Here is a 17,021-nt window from a genome sequence, read left to right on the forward strand (position 1 = left end):
TAATGTACTGAGGCAGCAAGTGCCTAATGATAAAATAGCAAAACAGTACTGGTAATTTGCCTGCTTTGTAGCTTGAAATTTTAGTGATAGTTCTTAATTCGAAGTCTTAGAAGTTTATAGCTAAAGTTTCTGCAGATTCCTTGGGTAAATTGTGTTAATATTTGTGCAGTGTAATCCTACGCATGTTTACTCAGATGTAAACTACTGTGTACAGTGGGGCTTTCTTCCTAGTAATTGTGTTTAGGGTTGCAGCCTTAAAGAATTTATCGTGCTAATATTTATGTTATTGTACTTTAAATACAGAGATTTTATAGTTCTGTAAATTAAGGTAATTTAAATTAGGTATTTTCTCCCTAATATGGAACACATGTAGCTTTCCTTCAGATTGGCCTCTCAAACTCAGTGGTATGATAAAGCGTGACCGCTTGTTCAGCTATCTGGGTTTCTAGCAGACTAATTTCCGGGCTGGAGACAGGAGACTGAGCAGTAACTAATCACTGGCATGATTACAGTATATTTAACTTGAAGGTTTGCTGCTGGGCTGCAAGAAAGCACAACCTCTTTTGGACCCTCCCAGCCACACTTTCCTATCTATTATTTTGTATCCTTTATTGGAAACTCTTCCTGTGGCCAGCTCTGCTTCTTGGTTTTTGAAGATATGCAGATAATCTAGAAGAATGTTCTTTGTGAACTGCAGAATATATTTTTTTCCTATGCAATATGAATTTTATGAAGATCGTGTGAATTTCAGTAGTCATATGAATTAATAAAAATGTTGGGGGTTTTTTTTTGAGGGTGGTATTTTATTATATTTAGTAATTAGATTTCTTACCCATGTATTACCATAAAGTCCAAGGGCAGATAATTCATACCCAGAATAAACCCATTGAAATAATAATAATAATAATAATAATAATAATAATAATAATAATAATAATAATAATTTATTTATACCCCGCCCATCTGGCTGGGTTTCCCCAGCCATTCTGGGCGGCTTCCAACAGAACACTAAAATACAATAACCTATTAAATATTAAAAGCTTCCCTAAACAGAGCTGCCTTCAGATGTCTTCTAAAAGTCTGGTAGTTGTTGTTCTCTTTGACATCTGGTGGGAGGGCGTTCCACAGGGCAGGCGCCACTACTGAGAAGGCCCTCTGCTTGGTTCCCTGTAGCTTTGCTACTCACAGCGAGGGAACTGCCAGAAGGCCCTCGGCGCTGGACCTCAGTGTCCAGGCAGAATGATGGGGGTGGAGACGCTCCTTCAGGAATCAGTGGTTTCAAGATAGTAATTTTTTAACAAGCCCATTGTTTTCAGGGGGGCTCTTCTGAATATGACTTGATCAGATACAACTGATATTTACCAGAATAATAAAATAACCATCAGTGAAGGGAAGGGCCCCTCCCATTCATAGAAGGCTAGCAAAAGGGAGAAGGCGTTTTTTGATTAATTCTTCCATCTTTAGCCCCCCCCCCAAAAAAATTGGGAGAGCTATTCAACCCTTTTGACTAGGTGATATAATGATAACCAAACAAATAAAGACAAAGATCCGTATTACTATACTGTGAATTATGGGTGAGCTCTAACATGAGCAGGCATCTTTATCCCTCCAAAATGTGCTTCAGCGGCTTGGCCTCCAAAATTTGCTTCAGCGGCTTGGAGAACCTTCTGGGCCAAATTTTGAAGGTAAGCATGAGGCTGAGCAGGGTTAAGAGAAACCAGAAGTCTAACTCTGCAAAGTGGATTTCCATTGTGCAAGCAGGCAAACACCGCTATTTTGGCTTAATAATATTTTGTATGCTTTGGATATCTTAATAATAATAATAATAATAATAATAATAGTTTTAGACTTGAATTTGGAGAATAGAGAAGGATTGTAATAGTCATGAAATTTTCAAAAGTTGTGAGATGAATTTATGTTTAAATTATATAAAAAGTAAAAAGTTTTTATGTTAGAAGTAAATTCATGCTTTAAAGATTCTTGCAGCACATAACACTATAGTACGTAATACTATTTATTCAGCAGTATTTACTGGAATGTATATATTCACATCTGTATTATATCTATCTGTCTGTCTATCTATCCAGTAGCATATTTAAAGTTGGCTAGGATAGGTAAATAGTCGTAATTACATTGTTACATTCCTTTCTTATATGTGTGTGTGTATATGTGCCTAAAAGAAAAGTAAATAATTACAAGGAGGCACCCCAGCGGGTGGCGGATGGGATGCGGGTGGCACTGTGGGTAAAAGCCTCAGCGCCTAGGGCTTGCCGATCGAAAGGTCGGCGGTTCGAATCCCCGCGGCGTGGTGCGCTCCCGCTGCTCGGTCCCAGCGCCTGCCAACCTAGCAGTTCGAAAGCACCCCCGGGTGCAAGTAGATAAATAGGGACCGCTTACTGGCAGGAAGGTAAACGGCGTTTCCGTGTGCTGCGCTGGCTCGCCAGATGCAGCTTTGTCACGCTGGCCACGTGACCCGGAAGTGTCTCCGGACAGCGCTGGCCCCCGGCCTCTTGAGTGAGATGGGTGCAGAACCCCAGAGTCTGTCAAGACTGGCCCGTATGGGCAGGGGTACCTTTACCTTTACCTTACCCCAGCCTTATACACAGCCTACAAAGAGATAAGGATAGAACTTTCCAGGTTACAACTAGGGATGAGAAAATCTTGTCAATTTCAGTATCTGTTTCTCTCTTTTCCAGTCATAAGTTCAGATCACCACATTGCTAAATCAATTTGTGATTTTTTTCCCCTTATGAAAATTCACCAGCATTTTACTGTGAATTTCTCATAATCTGTACATTTTAGTGGTGTTTTACTTAGTATAATGCATTTTTGTACATTATTTTCACTAAGACATGCATTGTTATGAAAACTTTACATAGCATATGCATTTTTGTACAGATTACTTGGTTGGAGAACTGCATTGCAACATTCAAAGTGTGGATTTGACATCATGCCTGCGTTTTAGTTCTCATATACCGGTGGTTTCAGGAAATGCAAATTAGGTAGATTCATCTTTATGTGTGAACAGACTTTCTCCCTCACTCCTAGTTGCAACATAATATGCCATTGTGCTACTTTTGTGCATTTATGGCCATTTTCATATTATGATAACTTGCATTTCATTATTTAAATGACGTATATCTAGTTCTTCATTGGCAGGACAGCTTAAAAAAGCATCAAGGCAACTTTTTATATCTTCATAAATTATATTTTTTTTTACAGAAACAGGTTTCTTTTGAGCCTTAACATTTCCATACCTCATATTCCAAAAACCAACAAAACCAGCCCATCTTGACCAAAACAATTAAGCAATTTGTGGCACCTCAAAGACTAACAGATCCTGCAATTGCCTATGTTGCCACAAGACAACTCTGGGGGTACCAGGTACAAACTGAGTGTACTGCTTGGGCCTTGGGGGGCTTGTAAAGCTGCATGCCCTTCTGGGGAGATTTAGAGGGATTCTTATTGCCATTGCATGGACAGGCAGAGTCCCCCCAAACCCTGGGCTGCCCCCGTGTGGAATAATGACTCAAGACAATGTGCTATGGGATTAAAATTGGTCACAACTTTATTATGTTTCAGATGTGGGTAGACCTTGGCTCAGGCATTGGGCGTTTATCCCTTCCAGTTCATCGCCGGGGATCTGGGGAACATCAGGGTTATCCAGAGTGTGGGGGTGGGGTGGCTCTGGAGAACATATGTTCAAGCAGAGAGAGCCCGCCCCCGTTATGTCGCCGTCGCAGGGGAGAGCAATGACAATCTCTTGGCATACGGCCAAAGCCTCCCATCAAGACAACCCCTTTAATGGGGAACCCTGGTATCGCCGCCGCAAAGAGAAGGGTGGTGTGAGTCACCACTACACGCCCACCCCCAATTTAGGGAAGATAAACTAAAGGATTCCGCCTAAGGCCTGATACCGCCAAAGTTGTGACGTTTTGCTACGGCAAAGGCAAACCTGCCAATGCAGGAGAATTCCTTCAACAGTGACCTTGACGTAGCAGCGCCTGCGTACCTGTGGAGAAAAGGTTAACCTTGCAAAAGAAGTCTTAACGAGGGTGGGTAGGGTGGGAGAAGCTCTGGAGCCAACTGATGATTCCCAGGTAAGATCCTCCCCCTATTGGGTGGGCAGGGTGGTCCCTCCCCCCACCTGGCCTGATCACCTTGGCAACGCCTCCCCAGGCGGAATTAAGCAACTGGCTAAGGTAGGCGGAGACCTCCAGGTATCCCACCTGGGGAAGGTGAAGCCAAGCCTGTGTTAATGGTGCCGCATAGGGTTCAGTGGGCTGCCCGCGACCATGCAAAGGGTGCCCCCCATTTAATGTGGGCAGTGGTCATTCTGTGGCTAGGTTTGTGGTGGTGAATTTGGCCTAGTGTTGCACTGGAACTGCACACTTTCTATGGAGCTGAATGCAGCATCTGTTCCCAGTAGCTTTCTATGTACACGGAGGCTTCCAAGCATCTTGCCTTCCATATAAACTATCCCTGAGAAGAAACAAGTCTGTTCTTTGTTTGCTTTGGCGTTGATTTTTATCCTCCATTCTCCTCCTTTTCTGGGTTACCTTTCCCTCCCAGTTTGGGGGAAGTCCATTATCTTCCCTCCCAGTTTGGGAAGTGGCTTGGCTTGGCTGCTGCTTCTGGCTGTGCGCCATAGTTTGCTGTGCCACCTGTGGCGATCCCGCTTGTCTGTTTGCACCAGCAATGATCAGCTAGCACAATGAAAGCAGTACATGGAAAGTTGGGGGGAAAGGCTTCCCTCTAAACCAAAAAACATCTGAAAATAATCAAAAGTAATAATGAGAGAGAAATTTTCCAGTCTAAAAATCTGACATGCATAGGTTGGGCATGCCTTGTTTTTATGGGAAATAACTCTCTTCTGTGCTGGAACGGACTGCAAGCCTGAAATGCTGTTACGGCTTATCCTGTATGAATCCAATATTCCATTTGACTGCCCTGCTATTATTGACTGATTGCTCTATTCAAACGGTGCATTGTAGGATCCATTTTAATAGCCATATTTAAATTCTCCTTAATAACTGCTGTGTATGAAGGCTATGCCCATAAGTAGTAAGGCAAAAAATTTTATGTTTTTAATTTCCTTTGTGCATTTGTAGCACACTTGTTTTGAAAACAAAACAAAACCCGAGCCCTTCAAGATTTTCCTCTACTGCTGCACTGCTCAATTGCGGGGCCCCAATTAGTGCCATTGCCTTCCGTTAAGAGTTTGGGTGTAATCTGTGACGCCTCCCTTTCCATGGAGGTGCAGGTTACAGCAACAGCCAAGGCGACATTTTTCCACCTTTGCTGCATCAAGCAGTTGGTCCCTTACCTTTCCCGCTCCGACCTGGCCACAGTGATCCATGTGATGGTCACCTCCAGGCTTGACTACTGTAATTCGCTCTAAACGGGGCTGCCCTTGAAGCTGTCCCAGAAACTCCAGCGGGTGCAGAATGCAGCAGCAATGCTCCTCACGGGGTCTCTGCTATGGGAGCATATTCACCCAGTGCTTTTCCAGCTGCACTGGCTCCTGGTGGAGTACAGGGTCAGATTTAAGGTGCTGGTTTTGACCTTTAAAGCCCTTCACGGCTTAGGACCCTCATACCTACGGGACCGCCTAGAGGGAACCTAGAGGTCCCGGGCCCCAAGGAAGTTAGATTAGCCTCAACCAGAGCCAGGGCTTTTTCAACTCTGGCTCCGGCCTGATGGAACACACTGCCTCATGAGACCAGGGCCCTGCAGGATCTGATTTCTTTCCGCAGGGCCTGTAAGACAGAGTTGTTCTGCCTGGCCTTTGGCTTGGATTCAATTTGACACCCCCCCTTTCTTTTTTCCTTTCTCCTCCTCTGATGAGGCTGCATTTTAATGTTTCAATGTTGTATTTTAATCTTGTTTTTAAGTTGTATTCATTCAACTTGTTTTTAGTATTGCTTGTTAGCCGCCCTGAGCCCGGCCTTGGCTGGGGAAGGCGGGGTATAAATAAAATCTGTTATTATTATTATTATTAAGTGTTTTTTGTTACTTGCTGCCTCTGCAGTTCCTCTGTGTGCAAAGCCTGTGTTGGAGTGTGGTTTCTATTGCTACCCCACCTCACACTGGTTGCTCCTGTTGGTCCACCTGCCTCACTGTTTCCTACACTGGCTGGCAGCAGCTCTTCAGCATTTCAGACAGGGGAATTGAACCTGGGTTGTTTTGCTTTCAAAGCACCTTCTCCAGAACTGAAGGGATGAAGGGGGAGGGCTGGCACAACATCCAAGGTTCAGTTTCTGGCATCTCCAGTAGGGCTTTGAATGTCCCCAGTCTGGAGAGCTGCTGCCCATCAGTGCAGACAATACCAACCTAGATGGACCAGTGATCTGACTTCTTATAAGGCAGTTTCCTATGTTCTTTGTTTTACACAAGCATTAAACTGAAGTCAAGGTTACTACTTAGCATGCATGTGGGAGCTCAAGCAATTATTATTATTACTCTGTTTCCCCAGCCACTCTGGGTGGCTTCCAACACAATATTAAAAAACATAATACAGCATTAAACATTAAAAACTTCTCTAAACAGAGCTGCCTTTAGATGTCTTTTAAAAGTCAGATAGTTGTTTATTTCCTTGACATCTGAAGGGAGGGCGTTCCACAGGGCAGGTGCCACTGCCGAGAAGGCCCTCTGCCTGGTTCCCTGTAACCTCACTTCTTGCAGCGAGGGAACCACCAGAAGACCCTCAGCGCTGGATCTCAGTGTCCGGGCTGAACGATGGAGGTGGAGATACTCCTTCAGGTATGCTGGGCTGAGGCCGTTTAGGGCTTGGAAGGTCAGCACCAACACTTTGAATTGTGCTCAGAAACGTACTGGGAGCCGATGTAGGTCTTTCAGGACTGGTGTTATATGGTCTCGGCGACCACTCCCAGTGAGTATTGGGAGCAGCTAGATTAAGTTAGCAATCTTAACCCTGGATTCAGAGATGTTCTGCTACTATGGCAGTGGAACGCCTGTCAAATTCCATATCTACTCAGCCTAGATGGAAGAGAAAGCACACAATTAGAAAATATGAAATGGTGCAGTGGTGGCATATATCAGTCCCAGCATGAATTGAGTAGAGGGTTGCAGAAAAGCATTTGATCTTTCATTTGTGAGACTTATCTTATTCTAAGCATAGTTAATTTTCTAGGGAAAATGACCACTTTTATTATCCTCCCCCAACTGAAGAGACTGGCTCTCATTTCCCACATGCACTGTATTATTCCCAGCTTGCTAGATAACATTGTAAAAATGCTTTTTATTTTTATCTTGTCTAAATCAGTACATGACTATCTAATGTAAACAGCTAAAGCCTCATGGCAACCTCTTTGTTTTGGCTGTGATGCATTATTTTAAAAAGAATAGGTTTTTCATTAATGACCATTAAACTATTGGAATAAAATGTCTGAGATGATCATTAATGTATTTATTTGCAGCTTCTGCACAGTTTGACGTTTTAATAGTCTGTTTTGTACAACAGTAGGCCAGAACATAAAGCATATTGGCAGATGCTTATATTTTGAAGAATTATATACAGAAATGAAACACGTACTTGGGAACACAAAGGCATGATTTACTTGAACCCTATAAAAGTCTGATTTGTGGGTTAGTGGAATGAGGGCTAAATCAGGGTGTTTGCTGAAGTGATACTATGATTGCTTCACTAAGTATTGGGCTCTCTGTCCCCTACCTAGAATGGAAACCCATTTCTTGCCCCACCTAGAGTAGAGGCCTGGTTGATGATGCCAAAAGCTGGGACCTTTTCAGTGGCTGCACCATCTTACCCCATGAAGCATGGGCACTTTTTACTCATGATCTCTAGCTCTGCTTTAAAATGGTTTTTAAATTTTATGTAGTTTATGTATTTTTCTTGAATTCTTTTTTGGTATTTTAGTATATTTTATTCTGTTGTAATTATTCATTGTTGCAAGCCATCTGAGCAATGAAGGGGGCCTTGTGGGGGTGAACAAACTATGGAAATGCTTTTATCTGCTGAGCCCAAATATTTGCATTAGTGCCATGCCAGCCTAACATTGCTGATATAAGATCTGCAGCACAATCTTATTTGGGTTTACTCAGAAGTTAATTCAATTGTGCTCAATGAGGCTTACTTCCTAGCTTGTGTGTTTTGGAGCTTAGCGTAAGTTTTGTGACATTGCATTGATGTAACTTTTGTTACATCCAGTCTTAGGATCTGGCTGTTGTTTTAAAATACAAATGAAAGATGCTGAAACAGTACCATAAGGTAGGCGTAAATATATGTGTGTACATACAGAGAGATGGATAATTGTTTTATTATAGCCATTTTGTCATTCTCCATGTCCTAAGCCATTCCATTCCTGGAGATGACGGTTTTCAGAGACAGAGAAAAACGTAGCCACTACATGTGAAAAGTAGGTTACCTACTCTCATCAAGGCATAAGATTTGCTAAGCAAGCTATAATTTGTAACATGTGTTCCATCAGTGCCTTTTGATAGATTTGTTCCCATAGCAACAGCGGGGCAAAAACAAATTGTGAAACTCCTAACATGACACTTGTCTGCGCACAAGGAAAATATGAAGTTAATTTTTGTTTATGTTAATTTTACGTTTAATTTAATTAGGTATAAGGGAAAAAAGTGTCGTCAGCCTAAGCGTGGAATGCCTTCAGCAATGTGCCAGGTTGTTTTCCTATGCACCATGGCAATAAATCATTTTATCAGCCTTGCATAGGTTGGTTTGAAATGCCACCGGGGATATGTGTCTACGGAAATATTTCAGATCCATGTAATTGTGGACTTGTAGGCCTGATACACTGGTGACGTGTCCAGGATACCATCATGAATACATCACCATGTGTTGGGACTTGTGAAATCCCTCAGCCTTAACATAGAAATTAATGAGTTGGAAGATAATTCTAAAAGGAAAATTAAAAGCACCCCACTGTGGTATCAGGCATTCTTAGGAAGTGGTTGTCCCTTAGAGTGGAGCTGATCCATAGCATGGTTTGATCATAGCATGATATGGATACTTTTGTTACAGCCCAGAGAGCCAAGTTGATGGACAATCTCCTACTCAACTTCATGTAAACGTCTTTGAGCATCCCAAAGGAAAAGTGGCATGAAAATATTAAAAATCCTATAGGCATTGGCTGATGCAAGTCTTCCTTTAAAAACCATGGTTTCCCAAGCTTGGGTCTCCAGATGTTTTTGGACTACAGGCCCCATCACCCCTAGCTTAGCAAGACCAGTGGTCAGGGATGATGGGAAGTCCAAAAACAGATGGAGTCCCAAGTTTGGGAACCACTGCAAAGAGGAGAAGAAAAGCTTGGATTTGATATCCCGCTTTATCACTACCCGAAGGAGTCTCAAAGCGGCTAACATTCTCCCTTCCCTTCCTGCCCCACAACAAGCACTCTGTGAGGTGAGTGGGGCTGGGAGACTTCAGAGAAGTGTGACTGGCCCAAGGTCACCCAGCAGCTGCATGTGGAGGAACGGAGACGCGAGTCCAGTTCACCAGATTACGAGTCTTAACCACTACACCACACTGGCTCTCATACTCCCTCCTAGCTCGGCAGTACCTTAATGGCGTGATGGAACTACCACTGCAGCTTTGCCATTCCAAAAGCCAGGGCAGAAGGCAGGCAGTGCCAATTCCATTATATGATGGCAGTGGGGCAGGCTTAGAATCTAACAGATCTCAGCCCTGATCAGCTTCTTCCGGGAAAGCCCTGCTACTGTACTTTTTGCTGGCTGCCACCCAGTAGAGATCCTGTTGGCAGAACTTTGCCTGGCTTCATGAAGGTGCTCTGCTCTAGTAGAGTCGCATTGGCACTACTTTGCAGGTAGTGGGCAGGGGGAGGCTGGCGGAAAAAGACAGAGGGACACCTAGGGTCAATCCAACATACACCTACACATCCGTCGCAAGGGGGCTTTGAATTGCTCTGTAATTAGTGAAATAATTGCGATAGGAGGAAGATGAGCAGGGTGTATAGCCCAAACAAAACAAAGTAACTACTGATTTCTGCTTAAAGTCCAGAAGTTAGGGGCGGCGGTTCCTTCAACTTTTACATACACAGTTTGTTCTTCTGTGTGAAAGAAGCTATTCTGACTCTCAGAGCATAGAATAAAGATTTAATAAGAATCCCTGCTGGACTTCCAACATTTAGTAGTGGGCCTCTCCAGACATAGGCGGCAGCGTGCGGAACAAAGCAAAAGTTATTTAGACTGATACAAACACTGCAATTGGGCAGATATCATGAACATGCAAAACAGGCCGACAGCCTTGTGATAATGTCCCATCTTTGCTCACCATTGCGGCACAAAATTGCAAGCTACACAAGCATGTTGGCTGTCCCTGTGCCAGCATGAATACGTTTCCAGTAGGGAGATCAAGCATCTCACCAAAAGGTTTATAGCAGGGGTACTATGCCACACTGAACTAAATCGAATCCTGGTGTGGGGGCAGAATCCAGATGGAAAGCTGCAAGAGCATGGGCATCTGTTTTTATAAGGAACCTTTTCCAGTCTGGGCATAAATTTGCTACATTTGAAACCAGCTTTTAAAACCCCTCCTTTAGTTACCCAGGTAAAGAAATGCATACTCTTATTTGATATATTTAGGATGGTACTTTTATTTGAATCTTAGCTATATTCATTTTTTCCTTAGACATTTAGCCTGTCCTTGTACGACCTGTTTTCCAAACAGTTCATTGAATCCTCTCTGACTTGTTGATACATAAAGAAATTTTATGTATTTCAACCAGGGCTTGTCTGTTGCTGGTTTCAGCATCATTATTCACCATGTCTTGTCTATCATGCAAGCCTTTGGGTGCTGCGGTGGGGTTATTGGGCCGGAGGGGGTGGTGTTATCATGTATTTTGTATTTTATACTTTAAACTGCTCTGTGTTCTCTGGATAAAGGTGGTGTTTTGTTATACAATACAGGTTTTTTTATAGTGGCCTATATTGCAAGAGGCTTGGACATTAAGCGACTGAATACAAAACTTTAATGTAACCTGCAGGCTCGCCATTTCTTTTGCTGAAATGAAGGGGCAATTTCTGGCTTTGTTGCATTATAGCTGTGTGTAATGGCATTGTTGCACACCTTTCTTCATTGCAAGGCACCTTTGGGAAGGAATAATTAGTGCTGGAGAATGGGCAAGAAAGTGTGCCAGTTGTTTTCCCATGAATCTTCCCCAGCAGTTGCCTTTACTGTAGCATCAGGGTGTCCCGAACCCACATTTTTTAAATTGGCACATGTTGAGAACGCTGGCAGGGTAAAAGTGTGTGTGTGTGTGTGTGTGTGTGTGTGTGAAAGAGAAAGAATTTTAGTTAGCTAGTTTTCCCCATGGTTGGGGGAAAGTTAAGCACACCTTTCCTCCTTTCCCTCTCCAGGTGCAAATTGTCCTTTGATCAGGGCAATTTGCAAGGGAGAAGAGGCCATCTCTCTCTTTTTTTTTTTTTTAAAATAAATTTTTATTGGGTTTTCAAAATTTTTAACAACAAACAACACATATGACTTCCCCCCACCCCCCCACATACATCCCACTTCCCCCATTTAATTCAGCAAATTCTTATTCCTCTCTCTAAACTTAATCTCATTATTCTCCAACTTAGTTCATCTTATTAAACCCCATATTATTACCCTATCTTCTTATATGCAATAAATCCTTTTTTCTAAGATCAATCAAAATTTTTATACCAATCTCCCCTTTTTTTATATTAAAGTATAAATCAAATTTACAATAACAAAAAATCATAAAGTTTTTCAAGAATCTGTTTTCCCCCCTCCCTCCCTGCCCGGGTATCTGTCCCTTCCCAGGTAGTTATCCTTCCATAAAATTCCTAGCCAGGATTCCTCACATCTCCAGCCCTCAAGTCTATTTCAGTCTCTCTCCGGTTTTTCTGTTGATATTCCTTTTTGCTGGTTTCCAGGTCTCGAAGGGTGTCTGTTACAGTTACTTCCTCTTCTCCCAATTCAAACCTAATTGAGAAAACTTGTTGCCAGGGTTCTACCAAAAGTCCTCCAGGTTGCAGATAATAAAGGCCAGAAAAGAGGAGGAAGTCCCAGTTATATTTCTTTACTCCTTTAATTTTCATAATTCCACAGTTTCCAAGGGCTTCCTCCTTCACTTTTCTCCTCAGTCTCATGTCTTCATACTTTGTAATCCAAAAGGTTTCTTTGTTCTCTGGCAACATAGGTTTCCACACTTTCTCTTCTCCAACTTCCTCCTTCACCCCCTCCAAAGATGTCATATTTGGTTGAGCTACAGAGTCTCTCAAGAACAAGTCTCTAGTTCCATCAGCAAGATTGTTTGTTTTGAAAATCAAGGTCGTGTATTGTTCTTGTAAGATTCCCACGAGAAAAGAGGCTCTCTCTATTTGTGCTAGTAATTTTCCTTCTGCAGCCATTGTAATGTCACTGGTTTCCCCTAGGGGGATTGCCATTGTTCAAAGTTCTACACCAGCAATCCTTTACCCTATTGTTTATTTACTTTGTTTCAAATCACGTCTGTTTATATGTAACACCTTTAAACCAAAGAGATATATAGTAATACAGTTTTGTCCTTTGTTCAGCTGTTTGACAGCTCAGTTGACAGCTGTCAAACTCTGATTCCTTAAGGCTAGATTGGTGCAGGACGCTCCCAGGTCCAAGGGGGGGGGGGGGTCACAAAAGTTTCCAAAGTTCGTCTCTTCCCTCCAGCACAACTTGACAAGATAAAACTTGTTCTTAAAAGTTATTAAAGTCTCTTACCAGTTTCCGTAATCATAAAATCTTTTTTCCGATCTTAGATTTTCGCTCCTTGCTTCCAATTGCCTGTATGAAGGGGGGGTGCGGACTTCCCTTTAGCACATCCCCCCGTTTGCCCGATTTAAAAATAACGATTTTTTTTTTTTTAAAGTCCAAATTTTCTTCTACTCACGGGGTGTTTGTATCCAATCGAATTTTCAGGTAGAAAGTTGACGCTCTCCGGTGAATGGCTTGCGGCTTCACTCCACTGAGGTAGCGGTTTACTCTCAGCACCGCGCCTCCCCCCGTACCTTCTCCGCAGCCTTTAAAAAGGCTCTTCGACTGTCAAGGGGGGCGCTTAAGGTGCCCACCGAGTCACCAGGTCCACAGGTATCTGCACCTGTGGTTTCTAAGGGTCCCCGCGTCGCCGTCGCGGCAAGACCCGTCCTCAGAGGAGCCGATTCCCTCCGGAGCTCGGAGGGAATCCGCCATTACACCGATCGCATCAACCCGGAAGTCCTAGAGGCCATCTCTCTCCTTAACAAAGCGTGTGATCATCACCTGATCTGAGCTTAATCAAGCTGAGTGACCACAAACCTCCCAGACCTAACAAGTCACCTAATCTTCACCTGATCAACTAGTAAACTGGGCTGTGTTCTGTCATCTACCTCAGCCTCTTCAGGTATATTCCCCACTGTTCCTGGAGCCTCAGAGCCTGTCACATTCATGGAGAAGGGGACACCTCTGGTTCTGGTGACATGTCTATTACCTCTGGCCCCTGTGAACTGCTGGCTGTCTCTTCAGCATCCTCTGCTGTTCATTGAGGAGACCTCCCCAGTCCCAGCCTCCCATTCCCCATCTTCAGCTTGTCCCGGTGGCTACACCCTTACTGGGATCTCTTCCATTTTCTCGGTGTCATGCCAAGTCATGATATCAAAGCAGCACTCTGATCAAAATTTGTGCAAGCTGCATGACACCTGCCCTGTCATTCTATGTGTGGATAGTGTTTGATAGATATCTTTAACAATCCCTCCTTTTAACTGAAAATATAGACAAGGTACACTAAGGAATTTAAATCCCTAGTGGGATATAGCGAATTTGTTCGTTTTTTATTTTTAAAAAGTCACAACATGCCATGGCCCTTCAGAGAAAAAATGGTTCGTTATGTTGCAAGCTTTCAAACGGAACATATTACTGCATCAGATAAGTGAAGTAAACTGAAAAGTTGCTCTGTTTATAGATGTGGAGGTGGAGGCACTCCTCAGGCATTAAAATGTTTCCTCTTAATTTCCAGATTACAGAACAGGCCCTTGTTTCACTCAGGTCAGCAACCAGATGTGTCAAGGCCAGCTGACTGGCATTGTTTGCACGAAGACGCTTTGTTGCGCAACCATTGGACGTGCATGGGGCCATCCCTGTGAGATGTGCCCTGCTCAGCCTCAGCCATGCCGCCGTGGTTTCATCCCCAACATCCGCACTGGCGCATGTCAAGGTAAGCCATTTGTGTTACATTAGTTACTGCAATTTAAATGTTTTCCTACTGTAGAGTAGATCTGAGCAATTGATTGAAGCCAGATGTTACTTCCCTCCTTTCTCATATATATATATATAGAGAGAGAGAGAGAGAAAGTGAGAGTATATTCAAAATATAAAGCATTTCTGTAAGTGTCAAGATATTTGTTAGGCTGCATTGACATAATAATGAAACCAATGTGTTTGTGGAAGAATGAATTAGACCCACAGACTGTGCATGAAACACAAGAGTGAAAACAACTCCATTTACTCATTGAGATAGAGCCTCATGTACTGCAATAGATGCCTTTTCCCTTTCTTGGGATAACCATTATACAGTCATACCTCATGTTGCGTCCGCTTCAGGTTATGTGTTTTTGTGTTGCGTCCCGCGGCAACCCGGAAGTACCAGAACGAGTTACTTCCAGGTTTCGCCGCTCGCGCATGCGCAGAAGTGGCGCTTCAGTTGCATCAGTTCTGTGTTACGGACGGGCCTCCGGAACAGATCCCGTCCATAACACAGAACTGAGGCAAGGTTCCACTGTATATACCATGTCTATTAAGTGTCTATAATTCCCCCTCCACAGGAGCAGTTGGTGGAGAGAGCAGCCACAATAGCCTTGGCCTCCCAGCAGCTGCTGTCACCATGGGACAGTGAGGGGGCAGGTAAGGGCAGCAGAGAGAGCAGGGTGGTTTGGGCACCCAATCTGGCACTTCTGCTAGTGTGCCCTGCTGGCCTAACCTCATTGCTGCCCTACCCTATGCCACCCGAGTCTGCAGCAGTGCTGCCATGTCCTGAGTGGTACTCTCCTTTGATGACTGTTGCTGCCCCTGTACATAATAAAGGCCCCTGCCGCCTTTGAACAAACTGCATTTTGGTAAAACAAGTGAATGAGTGGTTCCCAAAGTGAAATGTGGGGTTTCCTAGAAAGGGGTGAGAGCAACTCCCCTCCTCCCCACCCCCAGAGTTGTAACTTGTTCATAACATACTGAATTGTGAAATATAGGAGAAATGTCCATTTTTACTCCCGGCCTTTGCCAGGCAAACTTTAAAGTACATTTTCTTGAAAATTGTGAGGGTTATTATAGTTATTAAGAAAATGTACTTCAAAGGTTTTTGTCCCTATAGGCACTGAGTATGTAATTAATGCAATTACGGGGCTGACACTAAAATCTGAGAGTCAAGTAGAAATCCTCATTATAGGGACTGGTTCTAAAATTGGCAGCCTTAACAAAGCAGCATATTTGTCCTTGTACAAAATGAGTAAGTGACATAATTTCTGCTCAGTGGATTGATACAGTGATCTTTTGCTTTCTAAGGTGAATTAATATAACAATAGGTCGTTCTACATCAGTCAGACATATGTGCCAATTTTATTCCACTGGATCGAATCTAATGTGGAACGAGTAGAAAAAAAGTAACCAGTAGTAATTTCCTGTAGTAAAGGTAAAGGTAAAGGGACCCCTGGACATTAGGTCCAGTCGTGACCGACTCTGGGGTTGCAGCGCTCATCTCGCTTTATTGGCCAAGGGAGCCAGCGTACAGCTTCTGGGTCATGTGGCCAGCATGACTAAGCCGCTTCTGGCGAACCAGAGCAGCGCACGGAAACACCGTTTACCTTCCCACCAGAGTGGTACCTATTTATTTACTTGCACTTTGACATGCTTTTGAACTGCTAGGTTGGCAGGAACAGGGACCAAGCAACGGGAGCTCACCCCGTCGTGGGGATTCGAACCGCCGACCTTCTGATCAGCAAGTCCTAGGCTCTGTGGTTTAACCCACAGCGCCACCCGCATCCCTTCCTGTAGTAACAAGTAGTAAATATATCCTTCCTTCTCCTTAGAACAGCCTTCTGCATCCTGGTTCCCTCGAGACGTCATTGGCATATAACTCCCATCAGCCCTAGCCAGCATGGCCAATGATGAATCATGGGAGTTGTAGTTCAAAAAATATCTGGGAGACACTAGATTGGGAAAGTCTCACTGAAAGTGTCATAGGCTTAGGCCGCGAAATAAAAACACAGTGTTTCAATAGACTTCCATAGGTCTTGTAGAAGAATTGGGTTCATGGCCTCGCACCCAAGTAAATAGTGTAATAACAGAACAATTGTTCATGTGACTCAGAAGGCAGTGGCATGGATGAATGTGAATAAAACTTTCTTTGCAGATCTTGCAGTGGGAACACAACAGTGTAAACAGCTTTTATTTTATGTAATGCAGCCATATGGGCCTCAGGTTTCGTGTGCGTTCTTTGAACCAGCAGAACACTCTCAAAGACATTGAAGCACAGACATGAAATACACACATCGCTGTTTGCTACTATTTTACAAAACTACAATTTTTTATGCAGGAAAATTGGTATGTTTTTTGAGAGAATATATGCAAACTTACAGTATATTCTAGCATGCACAAGAGGTGTAACTGTATACAAAAGTAGATTCAGGTAGGTAGCCATGTTGGTCTGACGCAGTCGAAATAAATTAAAAAATTGTCCAGTAGCACCTTATACCCAGAACAAACTTAGTTGATCTCTAAGGTGCTGCTGGATAGTTTTTTATTCATGTATACAAAAGTGTGTAAAAAAAGCTGACCATGGGAAACAAAGTATGTGGTGTTTTTAAAAGGTTTTAGCACTGCATCTTTTGCTCTGTCCAGCCTTCCTTAATGGTAGCACGCACTGTCAGAACTCATAGAAGAGTTTGTTTGGCCTTCCTGCGTCTAGGATTGGGGTTCCCAGTGTGCTGCCAAGACACTTCTGGACACTTTCCTTGGTGTCCGCTGAAGTGGATGGGCT

General features: G+C 43.4%; 1 protein-coding gene across 1 annotated transcript in view; it reads left to right on the top strand.

Moving 5' to 3' along the window:
- FBN2 (fibrillin 2) overlaps positions 1 to 17,021 on the top strand; it is a 138,224-nt gene that overhangs the window by 15,775 nt on the left and 105,428 nt on the right. Inside the window, exon 6 of the mRNA XM_081880295.1 lies at positions 14,010 to 14,207. Within this exon, the coding sequence (XP_081736421.1) occupies positions 14,010 to 14,207 (198 nt within the window). The remainder of the gene's footprint in view (positions 1 to 14,009; positions 14,208 to 17,021) is intronic.

The sequence above is a fragment of the Podarcis erhardii genome (assembly GCF_964252035.2).
Source record: "Podarcis erhardii genome assembly, chromosome: 11".
NCBI lineage: Eukaryota > Metazoa > Chordata > Lepidosauria > Squamata > Lacertidae > Podarcis > Podarcis erhardii.